The sequence below is a fragment of the Salvelinus fontinalis genome, chromosome 1 (genome assembly GCF_029448725.1).
Source record: "Salvelinus fontinalis isolate EN_2023a chromosome 1, ASM2944872v1, whole genome shotgun sequence".
Taxonomy (NCBI): Eukaryota; Metazoa; Chordata; class Actinopteri; order Salmoniformes; family Salmonidae; genus Salvelinus; species Salvelinus fontinalis.
The window spans coordinates 63,103,130-63,126,315 of record NC_074665.1 but is presented as its reverse complement, the minus strand read 5'-3'; the positions used below and the strand labels follow the sequence as shown (position 1 = coordinate 63,126,315).

At 44.0% G+C, this 23,186-nt stretch overlaps 1 protein-coding gene across 3 annotated transcripts in view; it reads left to right on the top strand.

The window, feature by feature from the left end:
• The window catches only part of LOC129859544 (leucine zipper putative tumor suppressor 2 homolog), an 86,296-nt gene extending 63,146 nt beyond the window's left edge, over positions 1-23,150 (top strand). For all 3 annotated transcript variants that reach the window (XM_055929434.1, XM_055929442.1, XM_055929448.1), the window contains 7 exons: positions 10,362-10,594; positions 11,201-11,579; positions 14,975-15,685; positions 16,074-16,196; positions 16,535-16,681; positions 16,815-17,345; positions 17,486-23,150. In XM_055929434.1, coding sequence (XP_055785409.1) covers positions 10,401-10,594; positions 11,201-11,579; positions 14,975-15,685; positions 16,074-16,196; positions 16,535-16,681; positions 16,815-17,345; positions 17,486-17,773 — 2,373 coding nt within the window. In that variant the 5' untranslated portion in view covers positions 10,362-10,400 and the 3' untranslated portion in view covers positions 17,774-23,150. The remainder of the gene's footprint in view (positions 1-10,361; positions 10,595-11,200; positions 11,580-14,974; positions 15,686-16,073; positions 16,197-16,534; positions 16,682-16,814; positions 17,346-17,485) is intronic.
• The last annotated feature ends 36 nt before the right edge of the window (positions 23,151-23,186 follow it).

Here is a 23,186-nt window from a genome sequence, read left to right as displayed (position 1 = left end):
TTGTTGCTCCTTCACTGCTTCCGTCTGCTTCCACGGCAGGCCTTCGTATCTCTCCAAGTCTTCCTCCCAAGTCCAGGATATTCTCTCCTCAACCTCCTCCAAAGACCAGGATGCCATCTCCTCCTGGGCACCCTGCTTGGTCCAGTTGTGGTGGGATCTTCTGTCACGATTATTAGAATGACTGGACCAAGGCGCAGCGTGCGTAGAGTTACAGAAAACAAACGAACCGTGAAGAAATTGCACTGTTAACAGGCACTACACAAAACAAGATCCCACAAAGCACAATGGGTAAATGGCTGCCTAAATATGATCCCCAATCAGAGACAATGATAAACAGCTGCCTCTGATTGGGAACCATACCAGGCCAACATAGATATATAATCACCTAGATAACCCACCCTAGTCACACCCCGACATAACCAACAAAGAGAATAAAAAGCTCTCTATGGTCAGGGCGTGACATTATCGGCAGAATCAACAGCCTTGGCTTCTCAAATGACTGCCTCGCCTGGTTCACCAACTACTTCTCAGATAGAGTTCAGTGTGTCAAATTGGAGGGCCTGTTGTCCGGACCTCTGGCAGTCTCTATGGGGGTGCCACAGGGTTCAATTCTTGGGCCCACTCTTTTCTCTGTATATATCAATGATGTCACTCTTGCTGCTGGTGATTCTCTGATCCACCTCTACGCAGACGACACCATTCTGTATACATCTGTCCCTTCTTTGGACACTGTGCTAGCAAACCTACAAACGTGCTTCAATGCCGTACAACACTCCTTCCGAGGCCTCCAACTGCTTTTAAATGCAAGTAAAACTAAGTGCATGCTCTTCAACCGATTGCTGCCGCCTGCACCCTCCTGCCCGACTAGCATCACTACTCTGGACGGTTCTGACTTAGAATATGTGGACAACTACAAATACCTAGGTGTCTGGTTAGACTGTAAACTCTCATTCCAGACTCACATTAAGCTTATCCAATCCAAATCTAGAATCGGCTTCCTATTTCGCAACAAAGCCTCCTTCACTCATGCTGCCAAACATACCCTCGTAAAACTGACTATCCTACCGATCCTTGACTTCGGCGATGTCATTGACAAAATTGCCTACAACACTCTACTCAGAAAACTGGATGTAGTCTATCACAGTGCCATCCATTTTGTCACCAAAGCCCCATATACTACCCACCACTGCGACCTGTATGCTCTCGTTGGCTGGCCCTCACTACATATTCGTCGCTAAACCCACTGGCTCCAGGTCATCTATAAGTCTATGCTAGGTAATCTATAAGTCTATGCTAGGTAATCTATACATCTATGCTAGTACAGGTGCATCAAAGCAGGGACCGAGAGACTGAAAAACAGCTTCTATCTCAAGGCCATCAGACTGTTAAACAGCCAACACTAACATTGAGTGGCTGCTGCCAACATACTGACTCAACTCCAGCTAACCGTAATAATGGAAATTGATGGGTATTGATAAAAAATGTATCACTAGCCACTTTAAACAATGTCACTTAATATAATGTATATGTATATACTGTACTCTATATCATCTACTGCATCTTGCCATCTTTATGTAATACATGTATCACTAGCCACTTTAAACTATGCCACTTTTATGTTTACATACCCTAAATTACTCATCTCATATGTATATACTGTACTCGATCTACTGCATCTTGCCTATGCCGTTCTGTACCATCACTTATTCATATATCTTTATGTACATATTCTTTATCCCTTTACACTTGTGTGTATAAGGTAGTAGTTGTGGAATTGTTAGGTTAGATTACTCGTTGGTTATTACTGCATTGTCAGAACTAGAAGCACAAGCATTTCGCTACACTCGCATTAACATCTGCTAACCATGTGTATGTGACAAATATAATTTGATTTGATAGTAGGTCAAAGCTGTGTGCTGGAAAACCTTGGTAGAGTGTGGGGGAAGTACTGTAGGTATTGTGGCTCTCTTCTGATGTAAATATTCTTAATTTTTCAGCTTCAGACCAAGGCCTAATTCTCACTTAAAACATTGTTTTGTGTTAATGGTACATTATACAACATTTCCACATGCAAGGCCTGATATTTTTTTTGCAACTGAAAGGCTATCATTGTAACCTGTAATGCGGCCTCTGACAAAAGTTCTGAACCTTAATGGCACAGGTGGTGTGCTTGCATAACTGAGAGAATTTGATCACGAAGGCAGTTACAGAGATAATATTATTTCTTACATTTTAAAAGATCTTGATTGGCACAAAGAAATGTGGGGTTCTGACCTTAAGGACCAGTGGAAGCAAATTAGCACCATAACATCAAAGATCCACCACCATGTTTTACAGTAGGTATAAGGTTATTTTCTGCTCATGCACTCTCATTTCGATGCCTAACACACCACTGGTGTGCGTGAACAAAGAGCTCCATTTTGATGTCATCCAACCATCCAACCATGCCTGGAGTTGGCTAAACCACATTGGCACTTGGATCTGGAACCGGTGCTTTGGTCAGATGACATGAAAATAGAGCTCTATGGCCATGCACACCAGTGGTGGATTTGGTGTCAAAATGAGAATGCTTGAACACAAAATTACCCCCTTCACCCATCCTGCTCAGTATCTGTGTGCACACCAAACACTAACCAAACAGGATTAAGTCTTGAGTGTCCTTATTCCCAATAGATTTGGTATCTCTGCTGCACCTTTTTCTTTCTCTGTCTGGAGCAACGTAGACATTCCGAAACTCTACAAAGATTCTGTGAGATTCCAGAGGTGACTCAGATATCCGGAATAATCCTTTCCTCCCCGTGGCAACCCTGGCCTTATTAACAGACTGGATCAAACTTACTTATAACGGGATTATACTTCCCAGTCACGGATCCCATTCCAGTCACGGATCCTATCAGGGTAGAGGTAAAGATCCTCTGTCACAACACTACCCCTCCGTCTCATCAAGTAGATATTAGAAAGACAGAGGTATCTGGAACCTAATTCCTCTGTTCCATCTCCTCAATCATCTGTCAGATGAGAGAAGGTCTTCAAAGATGGGGAATAGAGTTGCACCACCAAACAAACTCAGGTAGCACGTTAGTTTACAGTGCTGAAATAAGGGGTAACCACAGGGAATTAATAGGAAACAGGGAAATAACGACAGAGTAACAATTTGGTAATAACCCATTCATAGTTAGTATCTAGCAGCTAAATAACAATATTAAGGGTGACACATTTTCCTGGTTGTTATGTAATAACAATTATTTGTTACTTTAGAACTACAAATATTAGATGGTAAGAAGCACAACTTATGTAGTAAGTATTCAAGGCCATTTCACCTGAACCTTTGTAGAAATGCTTTTTATTTGATTTGAGAAAAGACATCATAGGCCTACTTAGACTGTATGTAGGACAACCACAAACATAGCTTTTGGGTCTTTTGCTCCTAGTTATCCGGCACTTACAGGTGATGTGCAAATAGTCAGTTGTTACTGACTATAATTATCATGTCCATTACTGGTTCTTCATTCAGTATAACTAGGGGGCTTCAGCACAGTATTCTAAAGCAAACCTTTTTTTTTTTTAAATATACTGTTCGTTGCTCTTTGTTATTTTTCATGCTTGCCTTTTGTGATTGAGATTCGCTCTTGGGTGGATGGCTTTGGTCTGCAGTAATGTCAGATCAGCAGCCTGCACTGTGCTTTCTCTCCTCAGTCTTCTTTGATGCTTGCTGAGGAGAGTTATGTATTGTTTAGAACACGTAAAAGTTGGTGATGTATTAGTACTGCGTTAAAAGACTTATACACTGTGTGATGCAATGCTAGGTTGTTTAGCTAGGCTAGCTATGGTTGAAGTCGGAAGTTTACATACACTTAGGTTGGAGTCATTAAAACTCGTTTTTCAACCACTCCACAAATTTCTTGTCAACAAACTATAATTTTGGCAAGTCGGTTAGGACATCTACTGACACAAGTAATTTTTCCAACAATTGTTCACAGACAGATTATTTCACTTATAATTCACTGTATCACAATTCCAGTGGGTCAGAAGATTACATACACTAAGTTGACTGCCTTTAAACAGCTTGGAAAATTCCAGAAAATTATGTCATGGCTTTAGTGTCACGCCCTGGCCTTAGTATTATTTGTTTTATTTATTATTTTAGTTAGGTCAGGGTGTGACATGGGGTATGTGTGTATTTTGGGGGTATTATATGGTAGAGGGGGTGTTTGTTGTAGTTTATGGTTTTGTGTTGAGTGTATGTGTCTAGCTGTGTCTATGTTGGGTGTAGTTCTAGGAAAGTCTATGGTGGCCGGAATGGGTTCTCAATTAGAGACAGCTGATTTCGGTTGTCTCTAATTGGGAGCCATATTTAAGGCTGCCATAGGCTTTAGCTGTTTGTGGGTCATTGTTTGTGTATATGTATATGTCGACGTAAGTAGTTTGTGTGTGCACTTACGTTTGAAGGTTTTTCACGATCGTTTGTTGTTTTCGTTAGTGTTGTATAAGTGTGTCGTGTTCATCTTCGTCGTTGTTATTAAAAGAAGATGTATTCAAATCATGTTGTGCCTTGGTCCGTCAATCCTCCACACGATCGTGACAGAATGACCCACCAATACCGGATCAAGCAACATGACCAGCGGCAACAGGATCAAGGCATTAAGGATTCATGGACATGGGAGGAGATTTTAGATAGTAACGGACCTTGGGCGCAACCGGGAGAATATCGCCTCCCTCGTGAAGAGCTGGAGGCAGCGAAAGCCGAGAGGAGGCGATATGAGGAGGCAGCACGGAGACAAGGCTGGAGACCCGCGAGTACTACCCAAAAATTTCTTGGGGGGGGGGATAAGAGGTAGTGGGCCGAGGGCAGGTAGGAGACCTGCGCCCACTTCCCAGGCTAACCGTGGAGAGCGGGAGTACGGGCGGACACCGTGTTACGCAGTAGAGCGCACGGTGTCTCCTGTACGTGTTCATAGCCCGGTGCGGGTTATTCCACCTTCCCGCACTGGTAGGGCTAGATTGGGCATTGAGCCAGGTGCCATGATACCGGCTCAACGCGTCTGGTCTCCAGTGCGTCTCCTCGGGCCGGTATACATGGCACCAGCCTTACGCATGGTGTCCCCGGTTCGCCTACATAGCCCGGTGCGGGTTATTCCACCTTCCCGCACTGGTCGGGCGACGGGGAGCATTCAACCAGGTAAGGTTGGGCAGGCTCGGTGTTCAAGGGAACCAGTACGCCTGCACGGTCCGGTATTTCCGGCGCCACCTCCCCGCCCCAGTTCAGTTCCACCAGTGCCTACACCACGTAACAGGCTTCCAGTGTGTCTCCAGAGCCCTGTTCCTCCTCCACGCACTCGTACTATGGTGCGTGTCTCCAGCCCGGTACCACCAATTCCGGCACCACGCACTAAGCCTCCTGTGCGTCTCCAGAGTCCTTTGCATCCTGTTGCTGCTCCCCGCACTAGCCCTGAGATGCGTGTCCCCAGTCCGGTACCACCAGTTCCGGCCCCACGCACTAGGCCTAATGTGCGTCCCCAGGGTCCAGTATGCCCTGTTCCTTCTCCCCGCACTAGCCTGAAAGTGCGTGCCTTTAGCCCGGTGCCTCCAGTTCCGGCACCACGCACCAGGCCTACAGTGCGCCTCATCCGGCCAGAGCCATCCGTCTCCCCAGCGCCGTCTGAGCCATCCGTCTCCCCAGCGCCGTCTGAGCCATCCGTCTCCCCAGCGCCGTCTGAGCCATCCGTCTCCCCAGCGCCATCTGAGCCATCCGTCTGCCCAGTGCCGTCTGAGCCATCCGTCTGTCCAGAGCCATTAGAGCCGCCCGTCTGTCCCGAGCCGTCAGAGCCATTAGTCAGTCAGGAGCCGCTAGAGCCGCCAACCAGACAGGATCTGCTAGAGCCGCCAACCAGACAGGATCTGCCAGAGCCGCCAACCAGACAGGATCTGCCAGAGCCGCCAACCAGACAGGATCTGCCAGAGCCGCCAACCAGACAGGATCTGCCAGAGCCGCCAACCAGACACGATCTGCCAGAGCCGCCAACCAGACAGGATCTGCCAGAGCCGCCAACCAGACAGGATCTGCCAGAGCCGCCAACCAGACAGGATCTGCCAGAGCCGCCAACCAGACAGGATCTGCCAGAGCCGCCAACCAGACAGGATCTGCCAGAGCCGCCAACCAGACAGGATCTGCCAGAGCCGTCAGCCAGCCATGAGCGTCCAGAGCCGTCAGCCAGCCATGAGCGTCCGGATCCGTCTGCCAGCCATGAGCGTCCGGATCCGTCAGCTAGCCATGAGCAGCCAGATCTGTCAGCCAGCCATGAGCCGTCCAACCAGGATCCGCCGGAGCCGTCATCCAGCCAGGATCTGCCCATTATCCTGGTGTTGCCCCTTATCCTGGTGCTGCCCCTTATCCTGGTGCTGCCCCTTATCCTGGTGCTGCCCCTTATCCCGGTGCTGCCCCTTATCCCGGTGCTGCCCCTTATCCCGGTGCTGCCCCTTATCCCGGTGCTGCCCCTTATGACTATGGTGGGGTGGGGACCACGACCAGTGCCGGAGCCGCCGCCGTGGAAGGAAGCCCACCCAGACCCTCCCCTAGACTATGTGCTGGTGCGTCCGGAGTTCGCACCTTAAGGGGGGGGTTATGTCACGCCCTGGCCTTAGTATTCTTTGTTTTATTTATTATTTTAGTTAGGTCAGGGTGTGACATGGGGTATGTGTGTATTTTGGGGGTATTATATGGTAGAGGGGGTGTTTGTTGTAGTTTATGGTTTTGTGTTGAGTGTATGTGTCTAGCTGTGTCTATGTTGGGTGTAGTTCTAGGAAAGTCTATGGTGGCCGGAATGGGTTCTCAATTAGAGACAGCTGATTTCGGTTGTCTCTAATTGGGAGCCATATTTAAGGCTGCCATAGGCTTTAGCTGTTTGTGGGTCATTGTTTGTGTATTTGTATATGTCGACGTAAGTAGTTTGTGTGTGCACTTACGTTTGAAGTTTTCACGATCGTTTGTTGTTTTCGTTAGTGTTGTATAAGTGTGTCGTGTTCATCTTCGTCGTTGTTATTAAAAGAAGATGTATTCAAATCATGTTGCGCCTTGGTCCGTCAATCCTCCACACGATCGTGACATTTAGAAGCTTCTAATTGAGATTATTTCACTTATAATTCACTGTATCACAATTCCAGTGGGTCAGAAGTTTACATACACTAAGTTGACGGCCTTTAAACAGCTTGGAAAATTCCAGAAAATGATGTCATGGCTTTAGAAGCTTCTAATTGACATAATTTGAGTCAATTGGAGGTGTACCTGTGGATGTATTTCAAAGCCTACCTTCAAACTCAATGCCTCTTTGCTTGACATCATGGGAAAATCAAAAGAAATCAGCCAAGACCTCAGAAAAAATATTGTAGACCTCCACAAGTCTGGTTCATCCTTGGGAGCAATTTCCAAATGCTTGAAGGTACCACGTTCATCTGTACAAACAATATTACGCAAGTATAAACACCATGGGACCACGCAGCCGTCATATCGCTCAGGAAGGAGACGCGTTCTGTCTCCTAGAGATGAACGTACTTTGGTGCGAAAAGTGCAAATCAATCCCAGAACAATAGGAAAGGACCTTGTGAAGATGCTGGAGGAAACAGGTACAAAAGTATCTATATCCACAGTAAAACAAATCTTATATCGACATAACCTGAAAGGCCGCTCAGCAAGGAAGAAGCCACTGCTCCAAAACCGCCATAAAAAGCCAGACTACGGTTTGCAGCTGCACATGGGGACAAAGATCGTACTTTTTGGAGAAATGTCCTCTGGTCTGATGAAACAAATATAGAACTGTTTGGCCATGATGACCATCGTTATGTTTGGAGGAAAAAGGGGGAGGCTTGCAAGCCGACGAACACCATCCCAACCGTGAAGCACGGGGGTGGCAGCATCATGTTGTGGGGGTGCTTTGCTGCAGGAGGGACTGGTGCACTTCACAAAATAGATGACATAATGAGGAGGAAAATTATCTGGATATATTGAAGCCACATCTCAAGACATCATTCAGGAAGTTAAAGCTTGGTTGCAAACGGGTCTTCCAAATGGAAAATAATCCTATCACACTTCCAAAGTTGTGGCAAAATGGCTTAAGGACAACAAAGTCAAGGTATTGGAGTGGCCATCACAAGCCCTGACCTCAATCCTATAGAAAATGTGTGGGCAAAACTGAAAAAGCGTTTGTGAGCAAGGAGGCCTACAAACCTGACTCAGTTACACCAGCTCTGTCAGGAGGAATGGGCCAAAATTCACCCAACTTTTTGTGGGAAGCTTGTGGAATGCCACCAAAAACATTTGACCCAAGTTAAATAATTTAAAGGCAATGCTACCAAATACTAATTGAGTGTATGTAAACTTCTGACCCACTGGGAATGTGATGAATGAAATAAAAGCGGAAATAAATAATTCTCTCTACTATTATTCTGACATTTCACATTCTTAAAATAAAGTGGTGATCATAACTGACCTAAGACAGGGAATTTTTACTAAGATTAAATGTCAGGTATTGTGAAAAACTGAGTTTAAATGTATTTGGCTAAGGTGTATGTAAACTTCCGACTTCAACTGTAGCTACCAAAAGCCTTGTTTTGTGGTTGGCCCACATACAGTATGTTTGTGGGCCAAACGTTTCTCAAACGTTTCTGTTGAAAAAAAAATCTTTCTACATTCATATGAGTATATATAGTGCTGCTGAGAACAGGTGAAATAGCCTTGAATACTTACTACATAGTTTGTGCTTATCAGCCTCTAGTATTTATAGTTCTTAAGTAACAAATAATTGTTTCTACATAACAACCAGGAAAATGTGGCACCCTTTATTTTGTTATTTAGCAGCTAGATGCTAACCATGATCGGGCTATTACCCTGTCGTTACTGTGTTATTTCTCGGTCGTTTCCTGTTATTTCCCTGCAGTTCCCCCTTATTTCAGCACTAACGTGCTACCCAAAATCATTTGGCACTTTGCTTAATTTTTTAAGTGTTTTCTATAAAGGAATACTTCTATAATACTCATACTTGAAAATGTGTTAAACTGCTTTACATAAGCTTCCAAAGAAAGAGACACTTGGATGTTTTGTCGCATGTTTTTGTGTCATGCTTCCAAATCACCCTCTGCTAGTTGCCTTCACTGCCTCTGAAGCAAAGGAGCGCCCAAACATCCCACCCACTTTCTCAGCATGTTTTGGAGAGGAGAAGGTGGAGGGGGGGTTGAATTTTTGCTCAGTCTGACTAGTGAAAGAGAAGGGGGCAGGGAATGTGTGTGTGTGGGAGGAGTTGCATGCGAGGGAGGAACTTCACAACTTTAGAAATAAGCAGTGAACGACATCAGAGGGAAATGAGATCTGGGGCTTTGTATCCCAGAGCAGCAGGAACAAAACCAGGCTCCTGGAAGTCAGGGAGGAGAGAGTAGGGAGTCTGCCCAGCTACGTCCCACTTCTGCTGGGGTCACAAGGTTAGGGCTGGGGGGGTCACCTACCATCCCGGAGGTTCTTCTAATGCCATTATCCCAGGCAGAGTAGACCTTGGCTGGGCTGGGGCTGAGGAGAGGGGTGGGGGTGGATGGGGGAAGGTGAAAGGAGGACATGATCCATGATGATTCTGGTCTGGGAAATGGTCAACTTCTCGCATAACACACACACCGCTGAGTTTTGCTTGCGTCTTCATATGTGCGCACACACACACTCACACACACACACAAACACCTCCAGCGGAGAGTGACCAGTAATTGATAGTTGTTGAACAACCCTGACACTACTCGGTTATTACTCCCTCATCAGTAGGTGTCCTCCTCAGAACCTAGGAATCCCCAATTCCTTTCTCCTTCTTACCTTTATGTCCTCATTTCTCCACTATATTTCCTCCCTCTCTCTCTGCTCCCTATCCTTTCTCTGACTGTTGGCTGAAAATGGCCTGTGTTCCCTGCACTTGTGTACTGGACGCTTGGTATCCTGGGCAAAAACACTGATTTAATTTGGCATAGAGTTGATGGGTGTCCTGCCTGGAAGCCTCAGGGAGGACTGGGCTTTGAAGTACTATATGTGGGACAGTGAGTGTGTGTGTATAATATGTCCCCTCTCTGTCCCCTAGGCAACTCACACTAACATAATACTGTCTGGAAATGAAATACTTAAACACGAAGCACACAAACACACACACAATTCTACACACTCACCAGCATTCTTTCTGTCTCATTAAATCAGATTTTTTTCTACTTAATATTTTGAATGTTGAAGGGAAAGGATGGGAAATGTGTTTAACTATGACCTGTAACAATGATCAGCCTTAATAATGTCCCAATGAAGTGTACTTGAAATTAAACTTTTCTTCCCCTCTCTCTCGATGCAGAGTGTGTGTTCAGTGTATGTCCGGCGTTGTCCAGGTACCATGGCTCTGGTTCAGACCCTGCCTGTGTCCACGACTGACAACCACAAGCCTCCTACCAGTCTCGACATCGTCTCCCTCTCCCCCGTGGTTGGAGGGCCCTGTGGCCCCGGACCCACCATGGGCTCCGTCAGCAGCCTCATCTCTGGCCGGACCTATCAGGAGCAGCGACACTGCCGGGCCGCCAGCGAGTTCAGGTAGGGTGCTACTCATTAGTCATGGTGCCAGTCTGTTTAAGTGCTCTTACCTACTTTATTGTTGTCCTGGTCAAGCCAAACATGGTTGGAAATGGTTGGAAAGAAATAAGTGACAAGGAGTTGGCATGATAACACAAACAGACTGACACTCAGGCTATATTGGTTGTGGATGAGATGATTTCCTAGCAAGGGTTCCAGTTTTTTTACCTTGTTTCTACTCTCTTGCCAACTCCTGGGATTGTCATGCCAAACAAGAGCACAAACAGATCTTGGACCAGGCTAGTGATTCCTCCCTTACTGGCTCCCGAGTGGCGCAGCAGACTAAGGCACTGCCACTCAGTGCTAGAGGCATCACTACAGACACCCTGGTTCAAATCCAGGCTGTATCACAACCGGCTGTGATTGAGAGACCCATAGGGCGGCGCACAATTGGCCAAACGTCGTCCGTGTTTGGCTGGTGTAGGCCGTTGTAAATAAGAATTTGTTCTTAACTGACTTGCCTAGTTAAATAAAGGTAACTTTTTTATACAATGGAAAAGAACTACTGTAAAAATGCTATATACTGTAATTCCAATCAATTATTATTATAAATTATTTTTATTTCAGCACTAAGACACGCCATAACACCCCAACCACCAGCTGTTTCAGGCTCCAGGGTGATAACAACACCCTGCACAGCGCGAGCTCCCTGGAACAACTACTGGTCATCAACAACCAGACCCAGACCCAGACCACACAGCTCCAGCCCCCGCCACTGCCCACCAAGAAGCAGCCCCGGGCAGGTAACTCTGCTGGTGGGGCAGGGAATGGAAACTATGGGTTTGTGACTGAGGTGGTGACTGTAGGAGACTGGAATGATAACCATGTGGTGGCGGTCGGGAGTCCGTGTAGCGACTCGGAGGAGCAGAGGGATAACCGAGGTCTCAACGGGAATATTGGCGGTCCGCCGCCCAAACTCATCCCTGTGTCGGGAAAACTGGAGAAAGTGAGTGTCGGAGGGGGATTCCAAAAATGTCAAGTGGTTCCCGAGGTTGTCGTATCTGTGTATCCCTAATAAGTCAAGAAATGACCATCCCAACTTCCCTTTGATTACGCCCATACATTTCATTGTGTTATCATTAGTATACTTTTTTTCTTTCTCAGTTGTAAGTTTCATTTGTAAAATCCTCACTAAGCTAATATACAGAACATAGAATCTAGCTAGCTAATAATACTTCTAGCTAATGGTGTAGTGAACTTTCAGTACCTCACTATTACCTAACTACTCCCAGCTAAAATAAGCAGCACTGGTGGTGAGGTGCTAGGCCAACTACAGTACCAGTCAAATGTTAGGATACACCTACTCATTCCAGGGTTTTTATTTATTTAAAAAATGTTTCTACAGCATAGAATAATAGTATGACATCAAAACGATGAAATAACACATATGGAATCATGTAGTAACCAAAAAAGTTTGAAATATATACAAATCGAAATGTATTATATATTTGAGATTCTTCAAAGTAGCCACCCTTTGCCTTGATGACAGCTTTGCACACTCTCGGCATTCTCTCAACCAGCTTCATGAGGTAGTCACCTTGAATGCATTTCAATTAACAGGTGTGCCTTGTTAAAAGTTATTTGTGGAATTTCTTTCCTTCTTAATTGAGCCAATCAGTTGTGTATGGGGTGGTATACAGAAGATAGCCCTATTTGGTAAAAGACCAAGTTCATATTATGTCAAGAACAGCTCAAATAAGCAAAGACAAACGACAGTCCATAATTACTTTAAGACATGAAAGTCAGTCAATCCGGAAAATTTCAAGAACTTTTCTTCAAGTACAGTCGCAAAAACCATCAAGCACTATGATGAAACTGGCTCTCATGAGGACCGCCACAGGAATGGAAGACCCAGAGTTACCTCTGCTGCAGAGGATACGTTCATTAGAGTTACCAGTGCTCAGCATATTTCAAGACTGTTGGAAAAGCATTCCAGGTGAAGCTGCTTGAGAGAATGCCAAGAGTGTGCAAAGCTGTCATCAAGGCAAAGGGTGGCTACTTTGAAGAATCTCAAATATAAAATATATTTTGATTTGTTTAACACTTTTTTGGTTACTACATGATTCCATATGTGTTATTTCATATTTTTGATGTCTTCACTATTATTCTACAATGTAGAAAATAGTAAAAATAAAGAAAAACCCTTGAATGAGTAGGTGTGTCCAAACTTTTGACTGGTACTGTATATGCTAACATTAATTTCCATAGATCCTCTCTCTCCTCTCTCTCTAATTGACTGTTCATTTCTATTGATCGAGAGGGAACCTTATTCACAGCTCAGACAAAGCCTGTAATAGATCATTTAACACTAGGAGAGCTGAGAGCGTGTTGTTGACTCAAAACAAAATAACTTTTTTAATTACTCTGACATTTTTAAAGTCATGTCACCCCCCGCCTTGACATTTCCTAAATAAGTCTATATAACACACTGTCGTTGTTAGAATCTTCATTTTTCAAACGTAATTTGTGTTATAAGCCGTTTTAAAAGGTATATTTTTCTGCCCCTCAGTCACCGAAAATTATTCACTGGCAGTCAGTCTGCGCAGCTGATGATGGCGCATCAAAAATACACCTAAACTACATTATATATTTTTTTAAAGTATGTGGACACCCCTTCAAATTGGTGGATTCGGCTATTTCAGCCACACCCGTTGCTGACAGGTGTATAAACTTGAGCACACAGCCTTGCAATCTCCATAGACAAACAATGGCAGTGGAATGGCCTCAGTGACTTTCAACGTGGCACCGTCATAGAGTACCTCCTGACTGAGGGGCAGAAAAATATACCTTTTAAAACGGCTTATAACACAAATTACGTTTGTAAAATTAAGATTCTAACAACGACAGTGTGTTATATAGACTTATTTAGGAAATGTCAAGGCGGGGGGTGACATGACTTTAAAAATGTCAGAGTAATTAAAAAAGTTATTTTGTTTTGAGTCAGCAACACGCTCTCAGCTCTCCTAGTGTTAAATGATCTATTACAGGCTTTGTCTGAGCTGTGAATAAGGTTCCCTCTCGATCAATAGAAATGAACAGTCAATTAGAGAGAGAGGAGAGAGAGGATCTATGGAAAATAATGTTAGCATAGACAGTACCAGTCAAAAGTTTGGACACACTTACTCATTCAAGGGTTTTTCTTTATTTTTACTATTTTCTACATTGTAGAATAATAGTGAAGACATCAAAAATATGGAATAACACATATGGAATCATGTAGTAACCAAAAAAGTGTTAAACAAATCAAAATATATTTTATATTTGAGATTCTTCAAAGTAGCCACCCTTTGCCTTGATGCTTTGCACACTCTTGGCATAACGTAACAAATGTGGAAAAAGTCAAGGGATCTGAATAGTTTCCAAATGCACTGTATAGCCTACAGTTGCATAAACTAATGAAATTACTATTGTGTTCCTTGAAATACATTTTCTTTTATATTCTAATGTTACATTCATAAACAGAAACCAATTGTAATTTTTTCAATAGTATGTGAAATCTATTTATTAGACTGTTAAAATGTTGACGTTCGTTCAAAAGACATTTTTGGCCCGAATGGGGGTCCAATGAGGCCAGACTTCAACTGTTAACAATCAATCACCTCGCACCTTATAATCAATGTCAGAGCTGTCTTACATTCACTGACACACTCACTGAGGCCTGAGGGAAATCTTTTAGAAAACTGCTTACCGGACCAGTGTGTATAGAGCTGTCTTTTTCTGTCTCTCTTCTCTTAATTTGTCCACCCCTTCTCTCTCTCTCTCTCTCTCGCCTTTCTCTTCCTGTCTCTTTCCTCTCCCCACCATCTCCCCCTCTCTCTCCCCGTCCCCCTGTATTTCTCCCCTTTCTATTTCTCTTTCTATCTTTCTCCTCTCCCTCTCTCTCTTTTCATCCACCCTCTCTCGTGTCATGACATATTCAATTAGATGTGAGAAAAATCATTAGGAAAACTGTTTACTGGAAGCCAATAAATAACAATAATGAGAGCCTCCAATGAGAGCCTTCAGAATGACCTTCCACCCTATCAGTGTCCCTGTCTTTATTGGGAGGAGACCAGGCATTCCTAATTAGCAATGCTGATATCACTAAAGTCAGTTTCTTTTATATTTCCTTTGTTTTATCATACCTTTATTTAACCGGAAATCCCAATAAAGGGTTGCCCAGTGCTGTGGTTCTATGTGCGTTTGAGAGGGTCTTGATTAGATTCCCTTTGATAGGGCCTATTAGGCAATAATGAAAATAATGAACATGATAATAATTCATTAATCATAGTTGAAAACACAATGTAATGATGTCTGTACTTTTCTGTCAGAACCATTAACAAATAGTGTCTTCCATTACAGAACATGGAGAAGTTTCTGATCCGTCCCACTGCGTTCAAACCAGTGGTCCCCAAGAACCGTCACTCGGTGCAGTACCTCTCCCCGAGGCCAGGGGGCAGCCTCTCTGAGAGCCAGGGCAGCCTCAACCTCCTCTTGCCCCTACCTATCAATGGGAATAATGGAAATACTGCGGTCAACAGCCCGGGGAGCTACGGAAATGTCGTATCTCTGCTCTGCTCCTCCTCTTCCTCGGACAGCAAAAGGAACTCGTACAGCGGAGGACGCAACGCTCGCAGCAGCCAGTCCTGCTCCATGTCAGACTCTGGCCGTAACTCCCTGTCCAGCCTCCCCACTCACAGCAGTACCGGCTACAGCTTGGCCCACAGCGAGGCCTCTGGGTCTGGAGGGTCCGGGGTGGGCCTGGAGCCTGGGGCTGGAAGAACTACTACTACCAACAGAGGAGGGTCGGTGACCCACGGAGTTCACAGTCACTCAACCTCCCACGGTCACTCTAACTCGGACAGCGGGCGTTCGTCATCCAGTAAGAGCACGGGGTCGCTGAGCGGGCGCGGCCAGCCCCTGTCGGACAGTGGGTCATGTGGGCACTCACCTCCGCCCCTGGAGGGGTACGAGGGGGTGATGAGGGAGCTGGAGGAGAAGCTGAGGGAGAGGGATTTGGAACTGCAGCAGCTTAGAGAGAACCTGGACGAGAACGAAGCCGCCATCTGTCAGGTGAGAGAAGTTATTTTTACTTTAGTAGTTGTTCAGTAGACACCAAAGAGAGGATAATTGACTGAAACAGGGAGGTCCAATAACAACCCCTTGTTTTTTGTTTTCAGTTGAAAGCGCTTTATTATCTTTTTTTCTTATGGTTTGCCCTAATTAACACGAGTCACACTAATTAACACGAGGCTCATGTCTGTGTAATGTCAGGTGTTTAAGCAGGCCTAAAGTGTTGCCTCGAGGACCAATATGTATAAAAGGTTTCTGCTGTTTCTATTGACAAAGCTAAATTATTCCATAGCTTTTCGAGACATAATAGTGCTGCTTCACAGTTTGACCTCTGGATGTGGTATCTGTATGTAAACTCTGACCTCTAACTCCTGACCTCCTGTGCTAGGTGTACGAGGAAAAGCAGCGTCGCTGTGAGAGGGAGCTGGAGGAAATGAGACAGAGCTGCTCTTCCAAGATGAAACAGGCTACACAGAAGGCACAGAGAGTACAACAGGCCTTACAACTACAGGTAAGAACTACAGTATAGAAAGACAGAGACATAGATACAGTATACAGAAACATGGATATACAGCGACATAGATACAGAAACATAGATATACAGACAGAGCAGTTCTTCTAAGATGAAACAGGCTCACAGAAGGCTCAGAGAGTACCATATGCCTTACAGCTACAGGCAACAGACAGAGATACAGAGATAGTTCAGTCAACTTAATTTGTTAAGTTACTTAAGTTACTATTGTTTGTACTATTTGTACTATTGTTTGAAATGTTGCTGCTGTTTTGGTAGCATCTCCTGATTTTTAGACTGTCAAAATGCGACCCTAACTCTCTGTGTCTCTACTTCAGGTGTTCCAGCTGCAGCAGGAGAAAAAGAAACTTCAGGAGGACTTCTCCTCTCTGCTGCAGGACAGGGAGGTGCTGGAGAGGAGGTGTGCCTCCATACAGAGAGAACAGATCCAGTTCGGACCGCGCCTAGAGGAGACGAAGTGGGAGGTGAGATACTGAGGAGGAGAAAGGTCAGGAGTTTAGGGGTCATGGGTTAGGGTAAGTGTGAGGGTGAACGTTGATTCATGTACACAATTTCAAAGTAAGAGAATATTCACAAAATATTCACCCCCCCACCCAGGTGTGTCAGAAGTCAGGTGAGATATCCCTGTTGAAACAGCAACTGAAGGAGATCCAGTCAGAGCTGAGCCAGAAGGGTGGGGAGCTGGTGGTCCTGAAGTCCCAGCTGAGGGAGGCCAGGACTGACCTCCAAAACAGCCAGGCCAGGAGCCAGGAGGCTGGGTCGGCCCTGCGGACACGCTCCCTGGAGCTAGAGGTCTGCGAGAATGAGCTCCAGCGCAGGAAGAGCGAGGCTGAGCTTCTCCGCGAGAAAGTCATACGCTTGCAAGAAGAGTCGGCCCAGCTTCGAGGTGCCCTGGCCAATCAGGGAGGAGGCTATCTTCCTGGAGGCCAGGCGCCGGCTAATAAGGGCCAGTGCATGAGCCTGCCCCTCCCCCAGGGCCGTGCGGGTATGGAGGGTGGAAAGGGGGGCCCCAGCCCCTCTATGGGGTACCGTGAGGCGGAGGAGGGCAGGCTGGTATGGGGAGGGGAGAGTGATGAGGCCAAGACTCAGAGGCAGAGTGCTGAAGCTGTGCTGGGACTCAGGCAACAGGTGGGCTCCAACAATGTTTAGACATTCTTTTGTTAATTTATTTTCTGCAGAATGGTGCTTGAATAATACTTGTTTTTGCACTGATCTGTTGTGTATTGCTGGTTTTCAGTCAATCAATGAATCAATCACTTCTCTGTCAGGTGGAGAGACTGAGGGCAGAGCTGATGTACGAGAGGAGGAGCAGTGAGGAGCAGCTGGGAGGATTCGAGGAGGAGAGGAGGGTCTGGCAGGAAGAGAAGGAAAAGGTGATCCGCTACCAGAAGCAGCTGCAGCAGAACTACATCCAGATGTACAGGAGGAACAGAGATCTGGAGAGGGTGATGAGAGAGCTCAGTCTAGAGCTGGAGAACAGAGACATAGAGGACTACGACATCCACAGCGGCAGCAACGACATCCACTTTGAGGAGATGACCGCTACTGAGATCTAGAGGGGACAACACAGGGGTGTCCTCTCACCCCATTGAGATTTAGAGACCAGACAGGGACGTCGTCTAACCCCAGTGATATCCAAATCAAATTGTATTGGTCACATACATGTGTTTAGCATATGTTAAATGCTTGTGTTTCTAGCTCAGACAGTAGCACCTTCTGATATTTAGAGACAAGTGTGTCCTCTCGCCCGCATGACTATTAATACCAGCACCCTGAAATGATCTGATTTCCCCATCACTGCTACTGAGAGGGCTGTGTCCAAAACGGAACCCCATTTCCTATGTAGTGCACTACCTTTGGCTAGAGAACAGGGTGCCATTTGAAATTTGCATCTAGAATACCGAGGGTATATCTGAACGTATTCCCCTAACCACAGTACAAGCACTCTTTACTTCTTTATGGACCGTTTGCTGTCATGGACATTAAGGGAGCATCTCTGTTTAAGGGTGGATCTGCAGACTTAAAAGAGAGGTTAGTGTGTATCTCAATAGTTGAGAGTGTCTTCCTCCCCAGAGTAAGATTCGCCCTCAGACCAACACATCCTTCTTGCCTCCTCACATGGGTTTGATTGCCCAACTCTTTGGGACGTATATTATGACTTTTGACTTGAGAAACAAGCAGGTACCACTCAAACCTCGCTCAAATCAGTGTATTGAAAGCAAAGGGGAGAATCAAGTCAAGTATAATCACATCTGTATGGAGCACACAGGTGTGACTACCTGACCACCAGCACATAATGGTGACGTTACTATAACGATGACATCATCACCACTCGACTGGTTCGTCCACAGGACTTTGTGCACCTTTGCACTAAAGCAATGATGTAATAACACTTTCACAATTTGTGCTGTCAATGTTATATATACAGTGTTCAATGGATCAGCAACTCATCTAGAAGTAGTACGGAAAGGACAAGAAATACTCCGCTGGCCAGGAAATATGGATTTATATTCGGTGGAATTGGAAGCCACAACCTTGTCTTTTCTCAGCTATGGAAAGACTACTGTATGTAGTATTTCGATGGGATGTATAAGGACTCTTGGCACAAATAGCAAATGCAACTGTTCAGTTTTCAGCACTGGCTAAGAAAGGAACTGTCGTCTACACTCTTCCTTGTTCATGGAATCTTCAAACATCCTGGATTTCTATCATTGGCTGCTTGTAGCTAACATGTCAACATTCTCTTCTGTCATTGGCTGAACCATATCTGTCAGTTGATATTGACTCTCAGCTCCCCATGTCAGACTGAGAGATGTGGTGAGAAGGAAGAGAAAACCAAAAGAAGACATCAAAGGCTTAATGTGAGTGCTGTGTTGTGCTCCTCCTCTCTCTAAGCCAATAGTCACCCTATTGTATCTTCTCTACAACCTCTCTCATGTGAATGACACAAATAGAAGCATGTAGCACTATGAGGGAGTGATATGTGAGGGAGATATCAGCACAAATGCAACCGCTGCCCTTCTCTATCTCAGCACAAACTGTCATATCAGAGGAAGAAACACCTTGATTGGTCAACTCAAGCTGCCCGTCAAAGATATCGATGCTGCATTGGCTGCTGGGACTGTTATGGAGCCGTCTTGGATCAGTGAGCATATGGTGTCACTTTTCCTTATGGTATCACAGTGAAACCAACAAAACATCCCTGTTCAACTGTACTTTGCTCCTCCCTCCCTTGGCCTCTCTCCCTGTCGCACACGCTGGACTTTGAATACTCTTCTAACGTTTTACCTTTTATTACTAGACCCCCCCCCCCTCTCCCTCCCTCTCATCAAAAAGCCAAGTAACACTTCCTAGACTTCCTGTCCATTCTGGCCAGTGACTGTGAGGCTCACTCACTGACACCTAGATAATGTGGATGGCAAAATTGCATGTCTTTCCCTTGTCTGTCAAAGTCTGGGAGAGGACGGTCCAGGTAATGTAGGGCAGGGTTCCCCAACTGGCAGGGATTTATTTGGCCTCCCAAGTTTTCTGAGCAAAAAAACATATATATATATATATAATTATATATTTTTTAAACGTTGTTGGACATAAACGACTAAAAACACCAGCAAATCAGCTCCAGGTGAATTTAATTTTGGAAATCTCTTCCAAAGTATTCCCATGCATAATAGTGAAATAGATACATGTGATCGTATACAATGTAAACAAGGTTTGAAATTATTGTTTTAGTCAAATATATCTGTTTGGGCATTTTACGTTCAATTTGCGGTCTACAAATTATTTGTAGTAATGTACCAGTCCGCTGACCATCCGCTCAAGAAAATTTCAGCCTGCGGCTAAATCTAGTTGATGATCCCTGATGTAGGGGTTTGTGCTGGACAGTGCATGATATATTAGCCTAAGGCATGACAAACAGGTCATTATGGAACTGTTACAGTGGTTATATCAACATTTTGGCAACCACTGCCATAGAAATATAATGAATAGAATGTAATTCTATTTCTATGTGGGGAACCATAGATAAATATTTGAGTCTTCAGTTGTGCTTCCTCATAAAAAGGGATTAAACTAGAGCTCTGGTCTTTTATATTACAGAGGTAAACAGAGTTTATAAAAAGGAATCTAACAGATAAATGGAAATCAATATGATCTATGATGATGATGTATTTTATTTTTTATATAGCACCTGAAGATATTTTGTGGTAACACCAGTACCATTGTGGGTTTAATGTACAAAGTATAATAAAGAGTTCTATATATCTTTACAGTACCACACATATACCAATGAGATGATTAAACACAATTGGAAAGGGTCTGGAAAGAGCGGCGCAAACATCTATTGCATGCATAAAAAAATGTTACATCATCTTGAACAAACAAAAAAAGTAATGATTCAAACTCCACTCTTTGTTGTTGACTAATGATTATGATTTAACAAACATACAAAAATATGGGAAATATCCAGCTTTTAGCCAAGGTTTACATTGGTCAGCACATTAATGGTCATCCTTGTTCAATGCGATTGAGTTTTCATTTGGCGGCCATTATCATCTATATCACCCAATATCATCATCATCATCGTTGTGTTTGTCATCTTCAGACTACACTTATTAACACACAAAGCATTTAATCCCAATAATATCTCAACTAAAAATGTGCTCATCACATATGGTACAAACATTCATCTTCAATTTAGTTGTATAGGTCTACAAGGTTACTATTTTACAACATTCAAGATGTATCTTTAAGAGATGAATAGAACATATTATGTTCCAGTGTGGATGTACCATCATCTTTAACACAGTCAGGTGGAAAAAGCAGCTCAGGTGTAATTTTTTTAATTTAACCTTTATTTAACTAGGCAAGCCAGCTAAGAACAAATTCTTATTTACAATGACAGTCTACCACAGCCAAACCCTAACCAAGATGACGTTGGGCCAATTGTGTGCCGCCCTATGGGACTCCCAATCACAGCCAGCTGTGATATAGCCCAGAATCAAACCAGGGTCTGTAGTGACACCTCTAGCACTGAGATGCAGTGCCTTAGACCGCTGCGCCACTTGGGAGCCCCCAAGTGGTAATGACTAACACAGTATCAAAGGTGTAATGGTTAACACAGTAGCACAGGTGTAATGGTTAACACAGAACAGTAGCACAGGTAAAGTGAACTGAAAGGGACCCCAGTGTTAATTTTGGCACTCTGTAACAGATTTAGTCATTTTGACTTAAATATCATTAAGTCTGATTCACATTTGAATAATGATTTAGTGTAGTTATTGTCAAAATGACAAAAACAGTGGTCCTTTTTGTCAACTAAATGCACTTTCATTTTAGTAATTTAGTCACTTCACATTTGTATTGCCTCATTAACCTATAGTAAACATAAATCACTGACTTCCATGTGCACAAACACACATACAGTAGTAGCTTTGTTCTACTAACATACTTTTCTGCATAAAATCCTATTCTCATCCCAACAGCAGAAATATGACAAACATATATAAGAATTATCTGGCCTCGGTCGCGTCATTTCCATTGTTATTAACGTTCCACAGACGTCGCAGCCACATTGATGTCCAAAAGTAGAACAGGCCACAGACGTCAGTTCAACGTCTAGTTTTGATTTACATTTGGTTGAGTTGTCAACTAACCTTCATAGGTGGTTTGAAGTCAGATACAAATCTGATTCCTGGCCAAGTGACTTGTGTCTGAACGGGAAAATCAGATTTATTTGCCCTCAAGTGGTTTTGAAAGTTGGATAATATTTTCCTTTGAGGCTTTAAAAGTGTTCCTACACTATGATTTTGAACATTCAAAGCAACTGGGAAACATTCGACATAACTTCTGAGTGATGAGGAATCATGAACACCACCACCGATCAGTTCTAAAAACTCTTGTTCAGTTCAATTAGTAGTCAGACTTGAGATCATTTAGTCTCGTCTCGTTTTAGGCAACTGAAATATATTTTTTTGTTTAGTTATAGTTTTTTCTGGTCTATTTAGTCAGTTATAGTCTAGTCAACTGCCACTGAAAAAGTAGGTGTTTGACAAATATTTGAGTCCTTATTTTTGTTGACTAAAGTAACTGTGGAACCCCCTCTGTGAAAGCACGGTGCACTCTGGATACCCTTTCCACATTTCTCACTTCATAACCCCATAATAGTTTTTTGGGGTGTAAATACAGTCAGTATCTAACTGAAAATTACATACAGGTAACTGCCAAAATAAAGGGAACACTTGTGTAAATGAGGGATACAAAGTATATTGAAAGTAGGTGCTTCCACACAGGTGTGGGTCTTCAGTTAATTAAGCAATTAATATCCCATCATGCTTAGAGTCATGTCTAAAAATGCTGGGCAGTCCATTATTTTGGCTACCGTGGCTATGCCCCCATACGATTACAAGGCCCCTATGATCACTGAATGGTTTGATGAGCATGAAAACCAGATCTCAACCCAATTTAACACTTATGGGAGATTGTGGAGCGGTGCCTGAGACAGAGCTTTCCACCACCAACAAAACACCAGCGTTTTCCCTCCAATAGAGTTCCAGACACTTGTAGAATCTATGCCAATGTGCATTGAAGCTGTTCTGGCTCGTGGAGGCACAACGCCCTATTAAGACTTTGTTGGTGTTTCCTTTATTTTGGCAGTTACTTCTACATTGAGTGACATTCTAGTCCTTTACTCAGACCAAAATATATATTTCAAATGTAGCCACTGCGACTAGACCAAAGCAACGTAACACATTTGTTTGTATTTGTCTTGTTTCTTTTCTTCCTTAGTGTGCATAAGTATACAATTATATTTTAGCGTGTTTAGGTGTTCCGTTTCTTTATTAATCCATGGTGTTTGTAGTCATTCATGTATATTTTCATGCTGTAAATTTATTGTACAAAATTACCTTTGTTTTTAATTAAAGATACAAAATGTCACCATGGAGTAATGATTGCTGGAATTTACACTGATGC